Source organism: Balaenoptera physalus (assembly GCF_965194825.1).
Source record: "Balaenoptera physalus genome assembly, chromosome: 8".
Classification (NCBI taxonomy): Eukaryota; Metazoa; Chordata; class Mammalia; order Artiodactyla; family Balaenopteridae; genus Balaenoptera; species Balaenoptera physalus.
The window spans coordinates 48,136,976-48,158,829 of NC_138887.1; the positions used below are offsets into that span (position 1 = coordinate 48,136,976).

The 21,854-nt window shown below is 38.1% G+C and overlaps 1 protein-coding gene across 5 annotated transcripts in view; it reads right to left on the reverse strand.

Moving 5' to 3' along the window:
• Positions 1 to 21,854, reverse strand: part of KLHL7 (kelch like family member 7) — a 56,406-nt gene that overhangs the window by 26,183 nt on the left and 8,369 nt on the right. For 2 of the 5 annotated variants that reach the window (XM_082472717.1, XM_082472719.1), the window contains 6 exons: positions 16,558 to 16,688; positions 11,928 to 12,030; positions 10,936 to 11,029; positions 10,538 to 10,662; positions 7,622 to 7,797; positions 5,136 to 5,310 (listed from right to left, as the gene is read on the reverse strand). In XM_082472717.1, the coding sequence (XP_082328843.1) occupies positions 5,136 to 5,310; positions 7,622 to 7,797; positions 10,538 to 10,662; positions 10,936 to 11,029; positions 11,928 to 12,006 (649 nt within the window). In that variant the 5' untranslated portion in view covers positions 12,007 to 12,030; positions 16,558 to 16,688. Of the gene's footprint in view, positions 1 to 5,135; positions 5,311 to 7,621; positions 7,798 to 10,537; positions 10,663 to 10,935; positions 11,030 to 11,927; positions 12,031 to 14,142; positions 14,233 to 16,557; positions 16,689 to 21,854 lie in introns of all 5 variants that reach the window. The other 3 variants (XM_082472716.1, XM_082472720.1, XM_082472718.1) reach the window with 2 other exon arrangements.

Here is a 21,854-nt window from a genome sequence, read left to right on the forward strand (position 1 = left end):
AGCCTGCTCTAGGTCAGGGGTCAGCAAACTTCCTCTGTAAAGGGCCAGAGAGCAAATATTTTAGGCTCTGCAGGCCACATATGGTTTCTATCATATATTCTTCATTTGTTTGTTTTTTACAATCCTTTACAATTATAGAAACCACTTCTCCTCATTCCCTCCTCTCCCACTCTAGGTCTAAGACTGTAGTTCTTAAGATATATAGTTCCCTGACTAGCAGCATCACTTGGAAATGTGTCAGAAATCCGAATTATTGAACACTACACCTGAATGGATCTTGTGGGGTTTGGGAGCCGCTGCTCTAGTGAGGGCTCCACACAGGGCAGAGGTGTACTGTGGGATCTATGCACATAATACTCCCAACAAGAGAAGACAGGCAGCAGGGAAGGAGAGAAACAGGAGGGAACTGTTCCAGGCAACAGGCCACTGGGTAAAAGTGGCTGAATGTGGCTAACCATGTCGACCCTGGAGGAAGCACAAACTCCTTCACTGATGGGCTGTTTCTCGCCCAGGACAGGGCTGGGGACAAACTCTCTGGCACCTTTCCCTGAGAAACGCCTTGCTCCTTAGGTTTATTCCTTTGGGAGTTATTCCTTTGAGAGCCAGGTACTGTCATTTGCAAATTTTGAATAAGAACTTAGTCTGACCCTTTGTTATGGTTTTTTTTTAATATAAATTTATGTATTTATTTATTTTTGGCTGTGTTGAGTCTTTGTTGCTGCGTGCGGGCTTTCTCTAGTTGTGGCGAGCGGGGGGCTACTCTTCATTGTGGTGTGCAGGCTTCTCATTGCTGTGGAGCACAGGCTCTAGGTGCGCAGGCTTCAGGAGTTGTGGCACGTGGGCTCAGTAGTTGTGGCACACGGGCTCAGTAGTTGTGGCACGCGGGCTCTAGAGCGCAGGCTCAGTAGTTGTGGTGCACAGGCTTAACTGCTCCGCAGCATGTGGGATCTTCCCAGACCAGGGCTCAAACCCATGTCCCCTGCATTGGCAGGCAAATTCTTAACCACTGCACCACCAGGGAAGCCCCTTTGTTATGGTTTTGACTGTGCTCTTCATTTTGTTTTTATGACTTGTTTTCTTTTAGTTGTAAATTCTTTCAGTTTAGTTTTATTCTATATTCCTATCATCTTTCTTCTTCTTCTCTCAAAAGGCAGCCCCTAAATCAGATGGTAGGAAGGTAACTGATGATCTGAAGAAGGGAGGCCTTCTTTCCTCCACTGAGCTCTACCCAGGCTCCAAAGCCTGGAAGAGTCTCAGCTGCTTGTGCCTAGTCAAGGAATTTTAGAACTCACAGTTCTTTATTAGAACAAGACGAAACAAAAAAGGAAAAGAAAAAGAAAAAGAAAAAGAAAAAAATGTAACAAAAAACAAAGATTCCTGCTCAAGAGCCTAATCCCCACACTTGTTTGGATTTCTTGAATAATCCTGGTATCCTGTTTCTAAATCAATTCAGAATCCACATAAGAACTAAATACTTCACTGAAACTGGCTAATTTATCTTCAACAGCTTACACCATGTATGAAGAAACAGGTGCAGCTCTCTACCCAATGAAACCAGAAATATGACACAGAGTTTGCAAATAGAGGCATAACAAAAAATCTGATATTAACTTGTGAAATCCAAAAGATGAAAGTCCTAATCTAAAGGCATCTTCTAGGCCTGATTTTCTTTGAGGTCCCTGTACTTCAAGAAACTAGTGGCAACCTATGCTGTGCTTCTTAAAACTCCCTACATCTTGGTTATCAGGATACCAGCCTGGGAAGGGTAAGCTGGGACGAAGTGAGAGAGTGGCATGGACTTATATATACTACCAACTGTAAAATAGATAGCTAGTGGGAAGCAGCTGCATAGCACAGGGAGATCAGCTTGGTGCTTTGTGACCACCTAGAGGGGTGGGATAGGGAGGGTGGGAGGGAGACGCCAGAGGGAGGAGATATGGGGATATATGTATATGTATAGCTGATTCACTTTGTTATAAAGCAGAAACTAACACACCATTGTAAAGCAATTATAATCCAATAAAGATGTTAAAAAAAAAAAAAAAAAAAGATACCAGCCTGTGGTTCAAGTAGCTTGGTGAACTCTCTTTTCCCGGTTCTTTGTCTACCAGCCCTTAAATGTAGATATTCACAAGGATGTATCTTTGATTCATACCCTCTTTTTTTTTCCCTTGACACCATAACTGTAACCAAAAGGTATTATACCATGCACTGTCTTGTACTTTTGCCACTCATGAAAAATTTTTATATTATTAGATATTCATCTAAAATATTTTTAGTAAATATAGAGCATTCCATTGTATGGATATATTGTAATACTTTTCCAAACTAGGGGACACTATTGGGTCAACTTACCTAAAACCACAATAATATTATTAGGTAGTAGCTATGTGATGAGTCTGACAGAAATTTTACTTTACTTCCAAATTAACAGGCAAGTGATACTATTTAATAATCAGGACACTCAAACTTATTGCCACTCTTGAGAAGGGTATCTTAGGCAGGAATGAAAGTTCTCATTTCTCTTTTATTTCCTTCCTTAATTTTGTGTCTGAAACCAGCGATACCTTAAATGAAATGCGCAGATGAATGCCAAAAACAACTTAAGGTTTCAAAGTAGGTTTCTAAATACCTTCTAGGAGAGGCTTCCTTGCTCATTACATATTAATTGAAATCTATACTGCTATCCCATGTGTGGATACTGTCTATGTGGTTTTTGGTTTAAGATGAATGGGAACTCAAGAAGAGCCTGGTAGAGTTAGCAGGAACATACTTATCTCAGCATATCACAGTCATACACTACACATTTCATGCCTGTTTAAAGAACAAGCTGAACTTCCACTTACAGCAGTATGACAGTTGAGACTTTCAGAAATAACTTTCTGCTACAAAATTACTATAATGCTGGAAAGAATAAAAGAAACATTCTTTTAAGTGTATAGCTAAGATCAGAGGCCCAAAAAATGGAGAGTGAACTAAACACCAGAATAGTGAGCGTTAAGAGACCCTGGAGCTACTCTGAGAGCTTTCGATAATACTGGAAACCTAGAAATTGATATTATTGGCTGTATGAGGGAAATAAGATTAGGTCTTGGATTTGCACAAGTGTTGGAACTGAGAGCTCTATCTAAAGCTGGATCACTTGTATCGGTTACACTTTTGATGAAGATAAGCTAAGAAAACTGTCTAATGGCAAAAAGGAAAAATAGTAATCTGCCTATTTCAATTTCACCTCCAGGCAGAGGTAAAGCCTCCCTCTTTTGAGAATTTATAATGACAGCTCGTACAGGTTTGAGGTCTGCATTTACCTGTCTACAAGTCTAGAAACCCACAAGCCGAGAAGAATTCAAAGTAGTCCTGGATTGTCGTGGTCCAGGGCACCTGGCAAAAGCAAACACGATTCTCCTCTTACGGAAAACAGGGAAAACCTGGAGGAATACAAACCACACCTCCTAGTACTTCTGGAGATTAAGATCGATCAAATATAAGCTCACGGGACTTTCCTGGTGGTCTAGCGGCTAAGACTTTGTACTCCCAGTGCAGGGGGTCCGGGTTCGATCCTTGGTCAGGGAACTAGATCCCACATGCCGCAACTAAAGATCCTGCACGCCGCAAGGAAGACCCGAAGCGGCCAAATAAACAAATATTAAAAAAAAAAAAAAAATATATATATATATATATAAAAATATATATATATATAAGCTCCCAATCCAAAATTACAAAACACAAAGAATTAAGCCACCAGGAATAAGTCAATGAAAAAACAGCAGCATTTGGTCTTCAAAGACTTCAGATATTGGTATTATCAATCACAGAATATAAAATAACTGTATTTAATGGGACTTCCCTGGTGGTCCAGTGGTCAAGACTCTGAAATTCCACTGCAGGGGGCACAGGTTCGACCCCTTGTCAGGGAACTACAATCCTGCAGGCCACACGGTGCAGCCAAAAAAAAAGAAAAGTGCTGAAGGAAAAATTAAGCCTATCTCCAAGAAGATAGAACAAAGAGGCAAAGATGGATAACAAGAGAGACTTTAGAGACTCAATGCCTAAAGAATCACAATATCAATAATAAAGAACTGAGAAATCTGTGGCTGAAAAGATAGAGAATGCCCAATATGATGACTTAAAAAAAAGAAAAAAAAAAAAAGAAAAGATGCACACCAAGGTACATTATTGTGAACTTTCAAAACATCAGGGATTAAAAAAAAAAAAGATTTAAAATGCTTACAAGGAAGAATAAATAAATAAATAAACTGGCATCAGATTTCTCAAAAGCAACAATGAAAGCTAGCAAATAATGGAGAATGCCTATGATTTTCAACATAATTCTATACCCAGGTTAACTATCTTTCAACATTTTATGATAAAATAAAGGTATGAGATTTGTCAAATCTCCAAATATTTATTGATCATATATTCTTTCTCAGGAACCTTTTAAGGATATGTTCAATCAAACAGAATTAAGAAAGGTAAAGACCTGGGGTTGAGGAAGATAGTGAATCTAACTTAGGAAAGGAGTGAAAGAACATCCCAGTATGGCAGAGAAGGGAAGGCCCAGGACAAGAACTGTGCCTTCAGCCTAAAGGGCAAACACTCCATACTGGAATAGGCAGAAGGAAGGCTCTATAAATGTGTTTCCAAAAAATAAAAGCAGCAGATTGTTTAATTGTACAGACAATTTTATTAAGAGGCATTTTACAGAGGGTTTGGAACTTAGCCTGCAAGTCAAGAAAAATTAAGTAAATGAAAAAAAAAATGTGGCAAAAAATGTGCTCCAGGCACAACAAACAAACCTTTTTCTTTAAGAAAGAAAATGTGATCACAGTACACTACTTGGCTAAATTATTTTAAAAAGGAAACACAAAAACCAAAGTGAATGAAAGTTATTGTACACAAAAGGAGACAAAGCATAAGTAATTTTTAAACTTCTATCACACATGTTCCTATAAATAAGGGCTGAGGCTAAGTTCCCTCCAGATAGACAGTTGAGAACCCCAATAGATTAATTATCCAGAAGCGCAAAGTCTTGAGCGTTTCTCCCTGCCTACCGAGTCTGATCCATTCTGAAGGGTTTTAAGCCCATGAGAAACTGGCTACACGATAAGTTATAAATGGATATTAAGGCAACTTACTTATGACCATCTTAAGGCATTCAGGATTGTCTTGAATAAGTGGTTCAGCTTGTACTGTTTTACTTAAGAAATTCTTTGATATAAGAGGAAACCTGACTTTAGCAAGGATGTCAACCATAAATGGCTGGCGGTTAGGTTCATCATATTTCAACCACCTGACTGCAGCATCATAAACCTAAGGGGAGAAAAACAGCATAGTACAGTTCTTAGAAGGCAGCAGCACTTCCAATTACCTATGTTTGCTCTTACGTTGAAGGCGGAGAGTCTCATGAGGACACAACTTCTTATTCCCAATATTTTATCCAGATATTTGCTTTCACCCCCAAACACCATCTGTACTTCAGAACAGTTTACACAATGCTCTAGTGATTCTTCTAGGTAATATGTTTTTTAAAACTAATTACTACTACGTAATGTAATGATAGGTAGGATGTTGAATCTATAATTGTTTTTAAACAAAACATAGCTTCCTTTTTGGAAGGAGATATGATGTACATTTCCACTGAAAAATATCTATTGGTCAATGATAGTTTCAATATATGTTCACATGGTACCAGGAAAGCAGGTTAATTTCCTCAGAGGCCTTCTACCCCAAGAGATATGAAGGTCATCTACGATTTTATTCGTGAATAATGAATTGACAGACTTATTTACTTCATGGAAACTTTATGATATAATAATTCTATATAAAAAAAATAAATTACAGGATATTTACATAAGAATTGCTTTCCAAAATCATATGGTAGCATTCATTTAACTGTACCAAACAAGCCCAAGTTTATTAACATAATTGGATTTATAAATCACTAGTTTAAATACACTGAAAACCAACCCATTATTTCATATACATACACATCTACCACACACATTTGAGTTAGTTACATTAGTTATTTTGGGTTGGTGTTAATAAGCCCTAAGTCTGAGACAGTTAATTTTTTATGGGAATTGGTCTGTTTTTTTAAATAAACTATTTATTGGAATACTTTCTGATTTACAGAAAAGTTGCAAAGATAGTGCAGAGTTCCCATACACCCTGCACTCAGTTGTTAAAATAGTACATTAGTATGAAACTCTTATCATAACTAATGAACCAATACTGATACATTATTATTAACTAAGGTCCATACTTAAAAAAAAAAAAATCCTTTAGTTTTTGTCTAATGTTCTTTTTCTGTTCCACAATCCCATAAAAGATACCACATTACATTTAGTGGTTATGTCACCTTAGGCTCTTCTAGACTATGACTGTTTCTCAGACCCTCCTTGTTTTTGAGGACTTTTTGACAGCTTTGAGTTCTGATCAGGTATTTTATAGACTGTCCCTCAATCTGGGTCTGTCTGATGTTTTCCTCATGATTAGGCTGGGGTTACAGTTTTTTTGGGAGGAAGACACAGAGGTAACATGCCATCCTCATTACACAAGGGTACATGATATCACTGATGATATTAACCTGTAGGTAGTGTTCATCAAGTTTGTCAGGTTTCTTCAGTCTAAAATTACTTTCTACACTATATATAAGTCAGTCAATTTTGATCATATAACTGAGTTTTTTCTTTATGCCTACTCAGGTTCTCCAGGTCCAACCTGTCAACTTGCAAACTAATACTCTGGGCCATGAAGACTGGGAGAAAGAATATGGCTCAGTGCAAACCTTTTATCTCTAGAACAAAAGTAACTCAAAGCATGCGATCTTACTGTACCTCTATTAGTTTCCTATTGCTGCTGTAACACATTATCACAAACTTATTGACTTAAAATACAGAGAAGGATGGGGAACCGAAAACAGGGTTTAAGTGAATGTCTGCATATCAAAGTATTACCTCATCCAGTTCCCAACACCTGTACCCAGCTTACGCCTCTGACTGTTTATCTGACAGTTCTGGAGGTCAGAGTCCAAAATGGGTCACACACTGGGCAAAAATCAAGGTGTCAGCAGGGCTGCCTGAAGGCCTAGAGGAGAAACCATTTCCTTGCTTTTTTCTAACATCTAGCAGCCATCTGCATTCCTTGGCTGGCGGCCCTTCCTCTATCTTCAAAGCCAACAACGGCCAACCAAGTCTATCTCATATCACATCACACTGACACTGACTCTTCTGTCCCTCTTTCATATTTAAGCACCCTTGTGATTACATTGGACCTACCCAATAATCTCCTACTCTCATGATCCTTAACCACATCTGCTGAGTCTCAACTGCTATGTAAGGTAACACATTCACAGATTCCAGGGATTAGGATGTGGACAACTTTGGGGGAGGCATTGTTTTACCGACCCAATAGCATCTCTACAAGTGGCCTGTCTCTCAAAGAGCCAGCCCCTACAAGCACCCAAAACTTATTTTTCCTATGAAACAGAATTTGGAATTAGTGTAAAGAACACATTCTCTCCTAATATGATTCTTTTCTTTGTCATGTATCCAAAAATGAAGCATAAGAAATCCATAGGGACATTTTTACTAAGAAAAATGTGAGAAGCCAATTTAGTCACCTGATCCTCTGCCCTCACAGTCAGAGTGTCCTGGTTGAGGAGATGTGTAACTCGCTTGACATCAAGTTGTAGAAATTCATCAGTTTTATAAACTTCAGTAAAATGCTGATGAATAAAGTCATCTGCGGTTGCTTTCAATTCAGGACAGTCTAGACACTCTGCTAGCACACTTATACCTGAACACAGAAAGAAAATAAATGAATAAAAAATGAATACCTTAAAAAACAAACAAATATACATTAAAGATTAAGTATGACTCTAGGAAAATGAGACAATAAATTTCATAAATCTGGATCCTTTTCTTTTCCATTGATTTGTCTATTGTTATGCCAATATACTCTCTTCTGTGTGGCTGAATTTGGTACTATGTAGGACAGGCCCCCTTCAGTGTTTTTTCAAACTTTTCTTGGCTACTGGTATAGAATTTTCTCTTGCAAATAAATTTAAAATAAGCTTATAACATTCTACTTTTTAAAAATCCTGATATGACTTCAATTAGGATTGCTGAATTTTTGGATTACGTTAGGGACAGTTGCCTGTTCTGCAACATGGACGAGTTCCACTTAGGAACATGACATAGATCTCCACTTATATTTTTCAATGATCTTCAATGTAATTAACAGTTTTCTTCATAGAAACCCCATATATTTTCCATTCAGCTATCTTATTTTCTCTTTAGGAGGGAAGATCCCCCCTAACTGATTATTAATGTTCTGTATCAGGAGTCTGCAAAATACTGTCCATGAGCCAAATCCACCCCACATCTAGCTGTAGGGTCAGCAGCTAAGAACATTTTTCATATTTTTGAAGGGTTGTGAAAAAAGAGGGAGTGGGGGAGAAAAGGGGGGGAGGGGAAGGAGAGGAGAAGCAGGAGAGGGAGAAGTAGGAAGAGGAGCAACAAGGACCACACGTGACACGTGGCCCACAAAGCCTAAAATATTTGCTATTTGGCCCTTAAAGGAAAAGTTTGCCAACCTCTGCTAAATAAAACCACTGATTACTGTATATGATTTGTGGCAGGCCTCCGTTCAAAGTCATCAGTTAAATTTTTTTTAGTTTATTAGCTTTGATTTTCCATGTTTCAACTTCATGTTGTCTTCAGATAGTTTTGACACTTTCATATTTATAACCATAATGGTTCTCATAACTGATGCCTGCTAGTGACTTGTCAGACTAGTTGCCATTTTCTAAATGCACTGACCAATGCCATGGCATGCTACGTGCTCACACTTTGCTACATCTGAACATTTATGTTCCCACCAGGGAAATGATATTTTCACCAAGAACCAGTATTTGTTTTTTAACTAATTTTTGGCAGTTGAATTTGTTGTAATTATGCAACCCAATTAAATATCATGCAGATCAATAAAATATGAATGTGAAAAGAAAGCAGTTGCTTCTATGAAAACTAATTCTAAGGTTTATGACAGACTTGAAAACAGCTCAAATTAAGCATAACCAGGACAACTGATAAAATCTGGGAAAACACTGCAAAATTCTAGAGGGATTCTGTAATCAGACTGTCTTGCTCAGTTATCAATTCATTTTAAGGAAACTAAAAATAAAAAATCATAGATAATATATTATTGATGTGATTTAGAAAAGACAGACAATGGATCAGTATTCAAATCATAGACTTGGTCTTACAGTCAGAGATTGGCAGATTGGTATATTATTATGTTACACTAAAATAACACCTTTATGACAGATGTAATCTTGTTTAACCACTCACTGCGTTAATGAAATTTTAAATTAGCCAACAAACTACTGTTCTGATTATGCCTGATAAGGAAACTTTTATTGTTACCTTATTTATTTTTTTGATTGACTACATTGATGGAAATCTTCAGCACGAAGCTGAACAGTAGCATGTTTCCATGCAAAGAATATTAGCTTTAGGTTTCAGACACATATAGGTTAACTTAGGTATTTTATTTCTAGTTTAAGAGTTTTTTTTTTAAACATTAGGAATGAGTACTGAAAACACAAAAGTGCCTTCAGCATCTGTTGCTATGATTTTAAATATTTTTTTCCTATAGCATGTTAGTATAGTATATTATGTTTGGTTTTTTAATGCTGAATCATTCTGTCATTTCTGAAGTAAATCATTACTCCTTTTCCTAAACACACAAAAACTCATTACTGAGGCTATTTTTTATTTTGGAAAATGTTGATACGGTATTTTATGGCTTGTTTCTGCCCAGGTTAATATGTATCTCCCTAACCTCCTCTTAAAATATATTACTAGGTGACCACCTATAGCGGTGGGATAGGGAGGGTGGGAGGGAGATGCAAGAGGGAAGGGATATGGGGATATATGTATACATATAGCTGATTCACTTTGTTATACAGCAGAAACTAACATAACATTATAAAGAAATTATACTCCAATAAAGATGTTAAAAATAAATAAATAAATAAATAAAATATATTACTAGAAAATTTTGTAGTGGACAACGTCTTTAAGATTAAATGAGAGTGGGCTTCCCTGGTGGCGTAGTGGTTGAGAGTCTGCCTGCCAATGCAGGGGACACGGGTTCGAGCCCTGGTCTGGGAAGATCCCACATGCCGCGGAGCAACTAGGCCCGTGAGCCACAATTACTGAGCCTGCGCGTCTGGAGCCTGTGCTCCGTAACAAGAGAGGCCGCGATAGTGAGAGGTGCGCGCACCGCGATGAAGAGTGGCCTCCACTTGCCGCAACTAGAGAAAGCCCTCGCACAGAAATGAAGACCCAACACAGCCATAAATAAATAAAAATAAATAAATAAATAAATAAAAATTAAAAAAAAAAAAAGATTAAATGAGAGTAAAAAAAAGATTAAATGAGGACGCTTATAACCATGCTTTTTTTCTTTATTAAAATACACATTAATGGTGTTTTTTGGTTTTTTAAAAAATAGGAATCTCATTTCTTACCAAGACAATTTGAAGCATCAACTTGTTCTTTCAAAAAATCAACACACATTTTCTTCACAGGTTCAATCTGGTACTGGTTTGCTGCATCTAACAAAGACTGAACATTGTTGCTATTCACAGAAATTCTGTAAGTAAGTTAAAGTGAAAGTTAATTTTCTACAATTTATTATTTAAATAATGCTACCATAGAATGTATCCTTCTAGCCCCTGAAATTAAACAAAAAATTAAACTTTTCAGCCCTTGAATTAGTATGGCATAGGATCCTCAAACCCCGCCCCTACCACCCGTGTAGTTTTTCATTCTGAAGATTCTGGAGCACACCAATTTGTTACAACAACGCTTTGTCATGGCAGATCCCGACCTTACTCCTCCACAACAGAAACGATCCCTAACTTACCTAGCGGTATAAGCGAATTCCACAAGTTGTTCAATAATGTCAGGTTCAGCATCTTTGAGTTCCACTTCAAAGGACTTTGATTCAAGCATGTTAGCTAATACAAAGAGAAGAAACATAAATGGCATGGGTACTACCCTGAGTTTAACTGAAGAACCCGATCATTCTAGGCTGTGTTAAATGTTGGAGAAAAATAACAGGACAGAGACCTCTCTGAAAGAAAATACCTCAGAAAGCCCAACACATTCCTATAATAAATGCAAATTAATTCTCCATACTTGACATGTGCCTTAAAATAATTTAAGAAATTAGTGAATTAGTGTACTTCTAAAAAAAAAGCCCAAGTGAACAGAGAGACATAAAACTACATTTAGTATTTCCCCAACTCCTAAATTAATTTGGTAGCATTCTCTTAAATTGTTACAGGCAAAATGCCTCTGATGTAACTGGAACAAACCTACAAGAACAATGACAATTATATATATAGTCAGCTTTCACTAGCAAAGCTCTCATTCTTCCCCAAAACCCTGGCAGGTAGCCAGAGCACTAAAGAGAAAACTTGAGGCAGATATATTATATAACCTGATCAAGCTCACAAGCAGTACTAAGTAGAACCAGGACTTGGACCCAATTCTCAACTCCAAACTAGGGTTCTTTCTAGTATAATATGTTATATTTCATTTTTATTTAGTTTAACTTGCTAGATAAAATGCCATAAGACTTATCTGCTCCTTTGCCTTTCTACCGGAGGTTAAGAAAAAAACCCGGTATTCAAGCAGAAGCTATATCTCCATTAATAAAGACTTCAGGCCTTTAGGGCCAATGAAAGGACAGTTTTCCTTTGATCAGTCATCACCATGACCACTCTTCAATCTCTTCACTGTTCTGTGGCCTTAACTTAACTGCTTCTAAAACTGGGAAAAATGGCATATTTTCAATTAGACCCCACCTAATTCTCATAGAAAAAATATTATGTTTTATCTTAAGATACTTACTTGTGAACATTAAGTTAAAAAAATGACTCGCTGCAGCAAGGACAACACGATGAGCAGGTATCTTTCTTTCCTGGACCATAAGGATCACATCACACAATGTTTTCTAATCAAGAGAGAAATAAATAAAATTAAAAGGGGTTCAATGGGCATGGCTTAGCGAAGATATAAAACAGGCGCTTGCCAAATGCTTTATCTCTATTTTGTATTTAAATCCAGTCTTTTTCCAGCACAGATTTTGTTTTTAATGTAAAACCTATTTAGGAAGGACTTACAGAGTTGCTGTCATGAGTTTGCTGTATCAAAATTTGGCACTTAGCTTCCCAACAGTCAGAAAAAAAAAAGAAAAGATCTTTATAATCAGAAAAAAAGTAGTCTACTAATCTTTGGGGGAAGCCAAATTTTTTTTTCTGACACAAATTCTAAGATATTTCTCATGGTGAGATTTTATGGGGACATTAAATGACCTAATGGCAATGTCCTTGATGGTTTTTCAAATATAACAATCTGCTTTTTAAAAATTGTCCTTGATAAAATGCAGGTGGCACACTGCATTTTCCAAAGAAGTTGCCTTCATAGATCTAACTTGCAACAGAAACAACTCAGAATATATAGAGTGGATGAACCAAATGTCCATTCGGCACTCTTTCCTTAAATAACACTTCTCTAAAATGCACTTCTGATGGGACCTGGATAGCAGCCACTTTTTTAAAATTAAATTTATTTATTTATTTATTTATTTATCTTTTGGCTGTGTTGGGTCTTCGTTTCTGTGCGAGGACTTTCTCTAGTTGCAGCAAGTGGGGTCCACTCTTCATCGCAGTGTGTGGGTGTCTCACTATCGCGGCCTCTCTTGTTGCGGAGCACAGGCTCCAGACGCGCAGGCTCAGTAGTTGTGGCTCACGGGCCTAGTTGCTCCGTGGCATGTGGGATCTTCCCGGACCAGGGCTCGAACCCGTGTCCCCTGCATTGGCAGGCAGATTCTCAACCACTGCGCCACCAGGGAAGCCCAGCAGCCACTTTTAAATTGTGATTTCTGACCTAGGCCAAAATGTGTCGCTCTAGGTTACTGAGAGAAGGCAGATCTAAATTATACACTTAAAATGTTGGAAAAATGGGGTACATTAAGGAAAAAATTTAAGATTTACTGGAACCCTTAAAGATGAATTTCAAGGAAAAAGAAATGTCCTTTTTATCAAATAAAATTTCAATTTTTTAATGAAGTTAAAGATAATGTACAGCTTGGGCTCAGAAAAAATTTTGTGAAGCACCCTCTTAGGCACTGGGAATATGAGATAAATAGTATTTTCAGAGTAATTTCACTCACAAAACTAAATAATGGCTCAGGAGCTCAGAGGATATGGCATTTTGCAAATTTTAAGTATTTTACTGAAACTACTGATATAGTTTCTGATAGATAAATCACTGCTATTTCCTACTTTATTACTTCATGAATAAAAAACCCATATAAGATGGTAATGCTTAGCATGAGAAAAGAAATGAGTCCCAATTAATGGGCTAAGGGATGAACATTTCACTCTTATAGCTTACTTAAATATTTTTTTATAAGGCCTATAGACTATTGCTTAGAAATTATATGCAGATTATAGTTAAAGCTACTGTTATTCCAACAGTGTCTTAAATTTTTATTTATTTTTATTTCCTTTTATTTGGGGAGGGGGTACAGAATAGGCATAGCTCTCAGGTGACTTTGCCGCACCCAAAAATACCAGGTAGCAAAACCAAGCCAACTATTTGGTTACTATCAAAACAAGCTGATCAAGTTGCTGAAGATAAAGAAAGAGAAAGGGAGAAGGGAGGGAGGGAGGGAAGGAAGGAAAAAAGGAGGGAGAGGAAGAAAGAATACTGACAGAATAGCAAGCAAATTAGATAGGGGAGGGGCCTATGGCTGCCGACGGGAAGTTCCAGAAAATGTAAAGGTAAACGGAAATGTAGCAAAAAACCTTTCCAAGGCATACTCAGGAATGGGGAATGTTAGTGTAGTGAATTTACAGGCACTGAAGGAAATGAGAGGAATCAGAGGGATCTCTGTACAATTTAGTCTTAGTCTAAGATTAATCTCTAGCCAGATATTAATGCTGTGTGTGGCGAGTAGGAGGAGGTGAAATGGGAGCAATCTTTTATACCCAAATGGTGCATTTATTTGACTGGACTACAATAGATGAATAGGTCCTATTCAACAAGAAATGAGACTGACCTAAAAAGAGAGGTCCCTCCTGCTATCAATCCTCTGGGGAAGAGGTGTACGCAAAGACAGGAAATGGGAAGAGACAGAGATTCAGGTGATCTGGATAATGAGAGGTAACAAGTCCTAGGTGAATGGAAGAGAAACAAAACAAACAAAACTACCTTTTGAGCAATACATCTTCACTGGATTAAACAAACCAAAAAACCTTGAAATTTCTCTGTTTATGTCCTCCCAAAATTATATCTTTGTATTTATTATTTTCAGCTTTTGAATTTTTAGCCTCTTATAAACAGCATAGATTTTTGTGTAACTTAGTCTGAAGTTCTCACCATCTAAGGATTATTTTTAGTAGGGTTTAGTTGAATCCCTCCTATTTATTACTGATAACTTATGTTTCATCTTACATATGCCATCTTTTAAAATACTATTTATTGTTTCCTTGCTGTCTTCATTTTTTTTTTTTAAACTGTTGGTTGCTATTTTGGTCACATTTTCTTTGGACTTTTTCCTCCTTTAGGTGTCTCATTTACAGATCTGTCAAGTATTTGCAAACTGAATCCAGCAGGGTATTGTTCTAGGAATGCAAGAAGGGTTCAAGAATGATAATTCTATAAATGTAATTCATCATACTGACAGGTTAAAAGAGAAAATTTTCATGTAGAAGGACTTCAGGGAATTCCCTGGTGGTCCAGTGGTTAGGACTCTGTGCTTCCATTGCAGGGGGCACCGGTTCGATCCCTGGTTAGGGAATAAGATCCTGCATGCCATGAGGCTTGGCCAAAAAAAAAGAAAAACTTCAATATATGGGCAAAAGGATGTTTGATAAAATTAAAAATTCATTTCCTGAGATTCTTTAGTAAAGAAAATGATGTGTCTGTATGTTGAAGGTCATTCATCAGAATCAACAGCAAACTAGTGAAACAGGAGAGACATTCTCATTCAAGTTTGAAATATATATATATATATATATACACACATACACACACACACACACCCTGTCACACTGTTCTGGAAATTTTAGCCATATCACTAAGGAAATAAAGATAAATCAATTTAACACTTGTAGAACTAATATGAAAAGTTAGTAAGGTGGCTAGACAAATAAGATAAAACATGAAAAAGCAATTAGATGTAATATGCCATTAGAAAAACACAAAAATGAGAGAAATAAAAATCCCAGTCATAGCAGCAACAAAATAATTAAATGTTGAGAAATAAACCTAAGAAATGTGAGGGATCCACATTAACGGGCATTTGGCATATGATAAAGATACCATTTCACATATGTAGTGAGAAGGTGGAGCACAGGTAATGTTTAAGGCAGGGAAATTATTTTGTATGATACTCTAACAGTGGCTATATGTCATTATACATCTGTCAAAACCCACAGAATGTACAACACAAAGAGTGAGCCAGTAATGTAACAATGGCTCATCCACTGTAACAAATGCCCCACACTTAGACAAGATGTTAATAACAGGGGAAACTGGGGCCGGGGGGAGGGGCAACGGGGGTAAATGAAAACTGCACTTTCTGCTCAATTTTTCTGTTAAACCTAAAACTGCTCTAAAAAAAAATAAAGTTTAATTTAAAAAATGTGGTGAGAGATTTGATAATTGAAAAAATGGGATAACATATCAATTTGAGAAACAACAGATTTCTCTGTCACGAAGTCCTCTCTCTTCCTCTGGGGAAGGTAAGTACTGGGAAGGAAGTTTCAGTCCTTTTCTCCATCTGTCGCTTGTGGAAGAGTGACTACAGGATGAGCAAGAGCATGGTAGAGGTCACTGACCACACAGAGCCAGGCCTCCTGGCTCACTCTTCTTCCATTAATCTGCCCCCAAAGTAGAACATAATTCATTGGGAGGCTTGCCCCTATCTATGGCAGGAGAGGACTGTTCCCATTCCTCAGCTGCTCTGCCTCAGACTGGGTAAGTTTTTGGTTAAGGGGAAAAAGAAGAGGAAGCCCATTTTATGCTCAACTCAATGCCATGTTCACTAGTCTGTCATCACCATTAATTTATCTGTCTCCTACCTCTACTTCTCAAATATTTAGAACCAGAAGAAGAAGAGGGCCCCTCAAATCCGTATGCATAGACACTCAAACAGAGGCAAACAGAAACTTTGGTGCTACTTTAGTGTTTGCAAGTATTAGACACTTTTGAGGGAAGAGTCCTTTGGTTTGGAAAGACCTCAAAACAGGCAAGCATTTTAGGCATGCATTAGTGGAATAACCTTTTGCTCTCTTTATGTATTTGCCAGACAGGACTGCAAAAGGCACTTTAGGTTCCTGTAAGCTCCACAGCATTGCATGAGGTTCTAGCTTTTAACAATGTGTGCTGGCGTTAGTAGGAGGCATGCAAGCAGCTGTCCCAAATTCTATTCTTTACTGTATCCCAAGGAGAGGACTGAGGAATGACTAACCTTTGGATTTATGTAGCTTGTCAACAAGGTTCTGCAATCAGTCCCTCCCAGCGTGATTTCAAGTTGACCCTGGGTACAAATCCCTGGGTAGACTGTAGATTCAACTATAGTTGGGTGGTGGATTTAAATCACTGAAAGGATAAACGAAAACGGAACCCTTATTATATAGGGTAAATCATCATGTTGGATTGAGATACTAGAAAAGTCTCAACAAAGCCATAATAAACCCAAAGGTTAAGAGAAAAAATTTAAAAGGCCTCTTTGGAAATCATCTTTGTTCAGAAAAGCAAGAAAAACAGCACTGGGCTTAAACACATGTATAATCACAATAAGGCGAGTGGGACAGTTAAAGAAAAACAAAGGAACACACCTAGATTAATAAAGGAAAAGGGGATTTCCTTCCTTAAGGGAAACATATGACAAGCTAGGCCAAACAGCTTCGAAAGGGAAAGGAGATAAACTTTGGTATAACTGTTCTCTAAAAGACGAGATTAGGAAACACAAAAAAGTTATTTTTATTGTTATTTATACAAAAGTAATATGGACCAAAGAGATACAATGAAGGAAGAAAGAATTCAGGAGCAGACTAAATCGTTTCTCTCAGAAAGAAGCTTGATCCTGGAATTTTTTTATAAGATTTATTTTAAAGCTAAAGGTAAGAAATCAAACACATAATTAAAGGACTGCCCTCAAAAGCCTGGGACAATTATAGTAGGTGATTACAGTAAGTTCAGATTGATTTGAAAAGGGAAAAGGAAGAGCAGCAGTAGAGTATTTCATGCATTATTAAATAATCTGCAAGGTGATCTGGTGGGAAGACAGGAACGGTATATGCTCTAGTGCAACGTATATGGGAAGTTTGTGGAGATAAGACTAAGGGAGAGTACTAGGTCACCTTAAGGGAAGCCAAATAATTCAGACATAGTCCAGACCTAAGTTAGATGCTGGGCTTCCCCATGATTAAAATTACCTTACTGAGGGTGCTAAGGGTTGGCAGTAATCCTGAACGCACAGACCTCTTATTTTCCACCATGGCAAAATCTACAGACTTTGAAAGGCACTAGTAGAAGTAGGTTAGCAAAACATCTGGGCCCAAAAAGAAAAGGAAAAGAGGCATTTGATCTAAACAATGTTAGCTCTACCGGATAGGAAAGTTTTCAACTTAAAAACAGGTTAATAACTCAGCTGGGGCTGTCTGGAAGGAACAGACACAAAGACACAGCCCATTTTGACACAAATAGGTAACAGAAAGGAATGTGTCTGCTACCACCAAGTTTCCAAGGCCTGGAAAACAAAAAATGAAGAAAGGCAAGGTTTTGAGGAGCACGCTGTAAAGGGCCACAGGCCTTAGAGGAATCTGTTAAAGGTCACACTCCAGCTGAGACAAATGGAGGGGAAACAAGAAAAGGCTCTTCCGAGAGACAGGATTAATGTATATAAAGAAACTGAATCACTGTGCTGTGCACTTGAAACTAACACAACACTGTAAATTAACTATACCTCAATATATTTTAAACATACACATGTATATGTATACATATAAGGAATTTCACAGGAGGTGAGGCTTCTAATGAGGACACGAAGGTGCAGAACAACCAGGAGGATTAGAACTGCAGAGAATTCAAGGCCACAAACTGTGCTCTGCACAACTGCCTGTCACAAATGGGGACCACTCTCCTCCCAACAGGGAGGGAAGAGTTTGTCACTAGACAAAACTCAATCATTTCTGCACTGAGTGGCCAGGACCACAGGGTTCAAAAAAGAAATGAAAATTAATCTTTAAACATGCAGGATGGACAACAAGGGGAAAAAAGAAACTCTAAGAGACTGAGCAGCTGAGAAATCCCCCTGGCAAATACCTAACATTTTGCCCGTGAAAAACAATGTATCATATGCCAATGAAACATTACTATGCATATGTGAAATTCCTTCCCTATCCAGTAAACATAGTGTCCCTATTAGCCTCTTGATAAGTGATTCTTCCCAGCTGAGTTTAGTCTTAGGGTCTATCAATTACAGAGAAATGACACAGACTGGCAATCTGTCAAAACCAAAAGCCAAGATTTTCTTACTTTGAAAACCCTGTTCCTCCAGAAACGAAGTTTCTGTGTGTTTTTGGCTGGGAACAATAAGGTGGGTTAGGACTGTATAATAATGTGTCAACATCTGCACTATTTATTGTAGAGAGAGGAGATGTGCTTGAATCTTTTCAGGTTTGTAGGGGTGGGGGTGACACTATGCTAATCTTAAAAGTCCCAGAGACCCTTTGACATACTGAAAACACGTGACACAAACTACCTTGAAACTGGAGATGTTCAGCTTTGGAGGTGCTAAACTAACTTAATCTATTCCAATGGAAGACAGCCGACGCTGAAGCTGCTGAAGAAGTTACCCTGACTTGACCCAAACACTTAAGTGAACGCCTTCTGGCTGAGACTGAGCAGTTTAAGAAACCAGGGAGAGCAGACTTTTGCCTTTCAATTGCTTTAATTTTAATTTACAGGGAGATTATAGATGTGGGAATTTAATAATAAGAGGGTTCATAACAGACAAATTTGGGGGATTTTCTGTTGCTAATATGGAATTAGATGGAGTGCTGTCCTTCGGTTCACTGCAGACAATCCAGAGAGCTATGAATGACATCTTGGCTGAGAAAAATTTGAGATGAGAAATGGAAATGACCTTCCAGTCTAGAGTTAACTTAAGAGGTATCGACCCATTCCAGAGCTTTCTGGAGTAAAAATGTAAATAACCTCTTCAACTGTTCTTCAGAGGCTACAAAAAGGAACAGTCATTGATAGAGGATGCCTTGTCAGCATTTAAGATAGAACAAAGCACTCCCTGTGCCAGTAAGAAAACAGAACAACTAAAAGACAAAGCAAACCTGGGAATTCGAACTCACAGTACTTTCTCCAGCCAACTTTTGTGAGGGGATTTGGTGCCTGAATTCTACCATTCAGCTCTCTGAGATTCTCAACTCAGGGAGTTTATGTAGAGATCAACAGCCAACTGAGACATAATAGAACACCCTATTGACAGATGGGCAACTACCTGGTAATCCCCTATATGCAGTGCTTCTCTAGTAAAATAAAGTTGGAAGATGAGGCTTTGCTTAAGACCACCCCTGCAAATCCTCTGTTCTCAACACCGCTTAGACACAGAAAGACACACACAGTTTATTCTCTTTTCAGGGAAAAGCCTCAGATCAGTGGTTTTCAAACCTTTTTCTTTAAGCAGCTGAATCCATTTTCAATCCATTTTCATTCTATCTATACAAATTAAGTGGATTTCACTTAATTTGTATAGATAGAATGGGTTCTAGCCAGAACTAGCCTGGCAACCAAGGCATGGAAGAGGCTCCCCTCACTAATATGCTTAAGGATTCATTTACAGAAATTTTGTTTCTGATCTCAGCAATTAGTCTTTCTGGAGGTGGGTTCTGCTAGCAGTTTAGAGATTTGGGGACCCAAAAGAAGAATCATTTAATCAAGCGATATAACAACGTTTCCACAGAATGGACAGTTAAGACTGTGACCTGGCCATTTTGGCCTCCTCATGCCACCGGTAAAAAGTTATTACATTTGGGTAGGTGCCTGATCCTGGCCATCAAGAAAAAAGTTGTTGCTCTTCCTCCATGGGACAGAAGATGACTGGAACTCAGGGGACCCCCTTGGATACCTTCTGGTTGTTGGGAGAGACAGTTCTCTATGGGTCTCGAGTTCCTGCGTATCTTCCTGGACATGCCAAGAAGGCAAGGCTCTACCACTTTTTACCCAGGCCATCATTTCTCAGGGTTTTGTTGGCAGAAAGCGACCATAAGGGTGAGATAATGTCTCCCCTCCAGGATAAACAGCAAGCTTGCCTATCATTTGCTATAAAAGTGGCAGATTCCTTACTGTTTATTCCTTAGCTGCAACACAAACCCTAACATCCATCTGGGTCCCACCATGTCACCCTCATAGTACCTGTGGGGCAAGGGGAACTGATGCATACATGCTGATGCTGGTGATGCTATGCTGTGAACAATCAAGTCTGTTGTCTCTGACCTAGGAGTCTCATGTCTTCTGCCAGCATCCATTAAACAGCAACAGGCTAACTAATCAGCTTTTAAGTAGCATAAAATCAAATCCCAGAGCCAACACTAGTACTGCCAACTGCAGTGGTAAATGTTAATGTAAGACTAAAGTAACCCTATACACGCAAGACCAAAGGTTCAAGATATCTAGGAATAAAAGATCAGGTCACCCCATCAGATAAAGAACCTTAAGGGGTTGGCTAAAGACAAAGAATAGGAATAGCCAGTGAAGGAAGAAGTCACAAATACAACAATGAAAAAATAATAAACAGTGAATGTGGCTTCTACTTTTATTTTCATCTTTGCTTTTATATTTACCTAAGTGTTAACTAGTTTCCTTTCCCCTCCACGATCATATAAAGAATCTATTATTACATATACCCTTAGGGTCTTAAAATGCCTATAGAAGAAATGGATATCACCAAGTGATCTTGGAGTTAGATATGGTAAGTGAAAAAATTTAATTGGTGATATCTATCTATATATATATATATATATAATTTTTAAAAAATCATAGGACAGAATAAGGGCATGCATGTTTGCATTGGACACCTAAGGTATAGGTCATAGTGGGTATTTGTGGATTCTGGCAATCTAGCATCCAATTTCCCCTGCCTCCTAGAACCCCAAACTCTCATTTCTGGAAAAAATCCTCATTATGAACTATCTTGGGGAGAGGGCAATTCTCAGAGCCTGCCTCTCGTTATGGAACAAGTAAGTCAGATAATTCTTCTATTCACTCCTTAGCAGAGCCCTAATCTGGCAAACAATCTAAGGCCAACCAATTAGATACCTACTTCCAGGATTCTGAATCTTGGGTGAATGACAGAAAGATGGGGCGGTGTGTCGGGGACAACGGGATGTCTTTATGGTGGCACCAGCAAGTCGTCAAGACTGTTCCTGCATTGTAACCTTGACTCCAGGGTTTCTGCAGCCTAGCTACCAAAGAATCCCTAGGCTTGTTTACCAGGACTGCTCATCTTCCAGCCTACGGTGAATGGTGTAAATTCCCGATACCCTTGCAATAAATTACTTTTACTTAAGACAGAATGGTTTCTGTTGCTGGTAACCAAGAATCCCAGCAGATTCACTGTGATAATAACAATACCAACAATATCTGCGTAACACTGAATAATTTATCAAGAGTTTTCACATTCTTTCTCTCACTAGTCCCAACATCAGTAAGGTAGGATATTATGATCATTGTGCACATAGGAACACA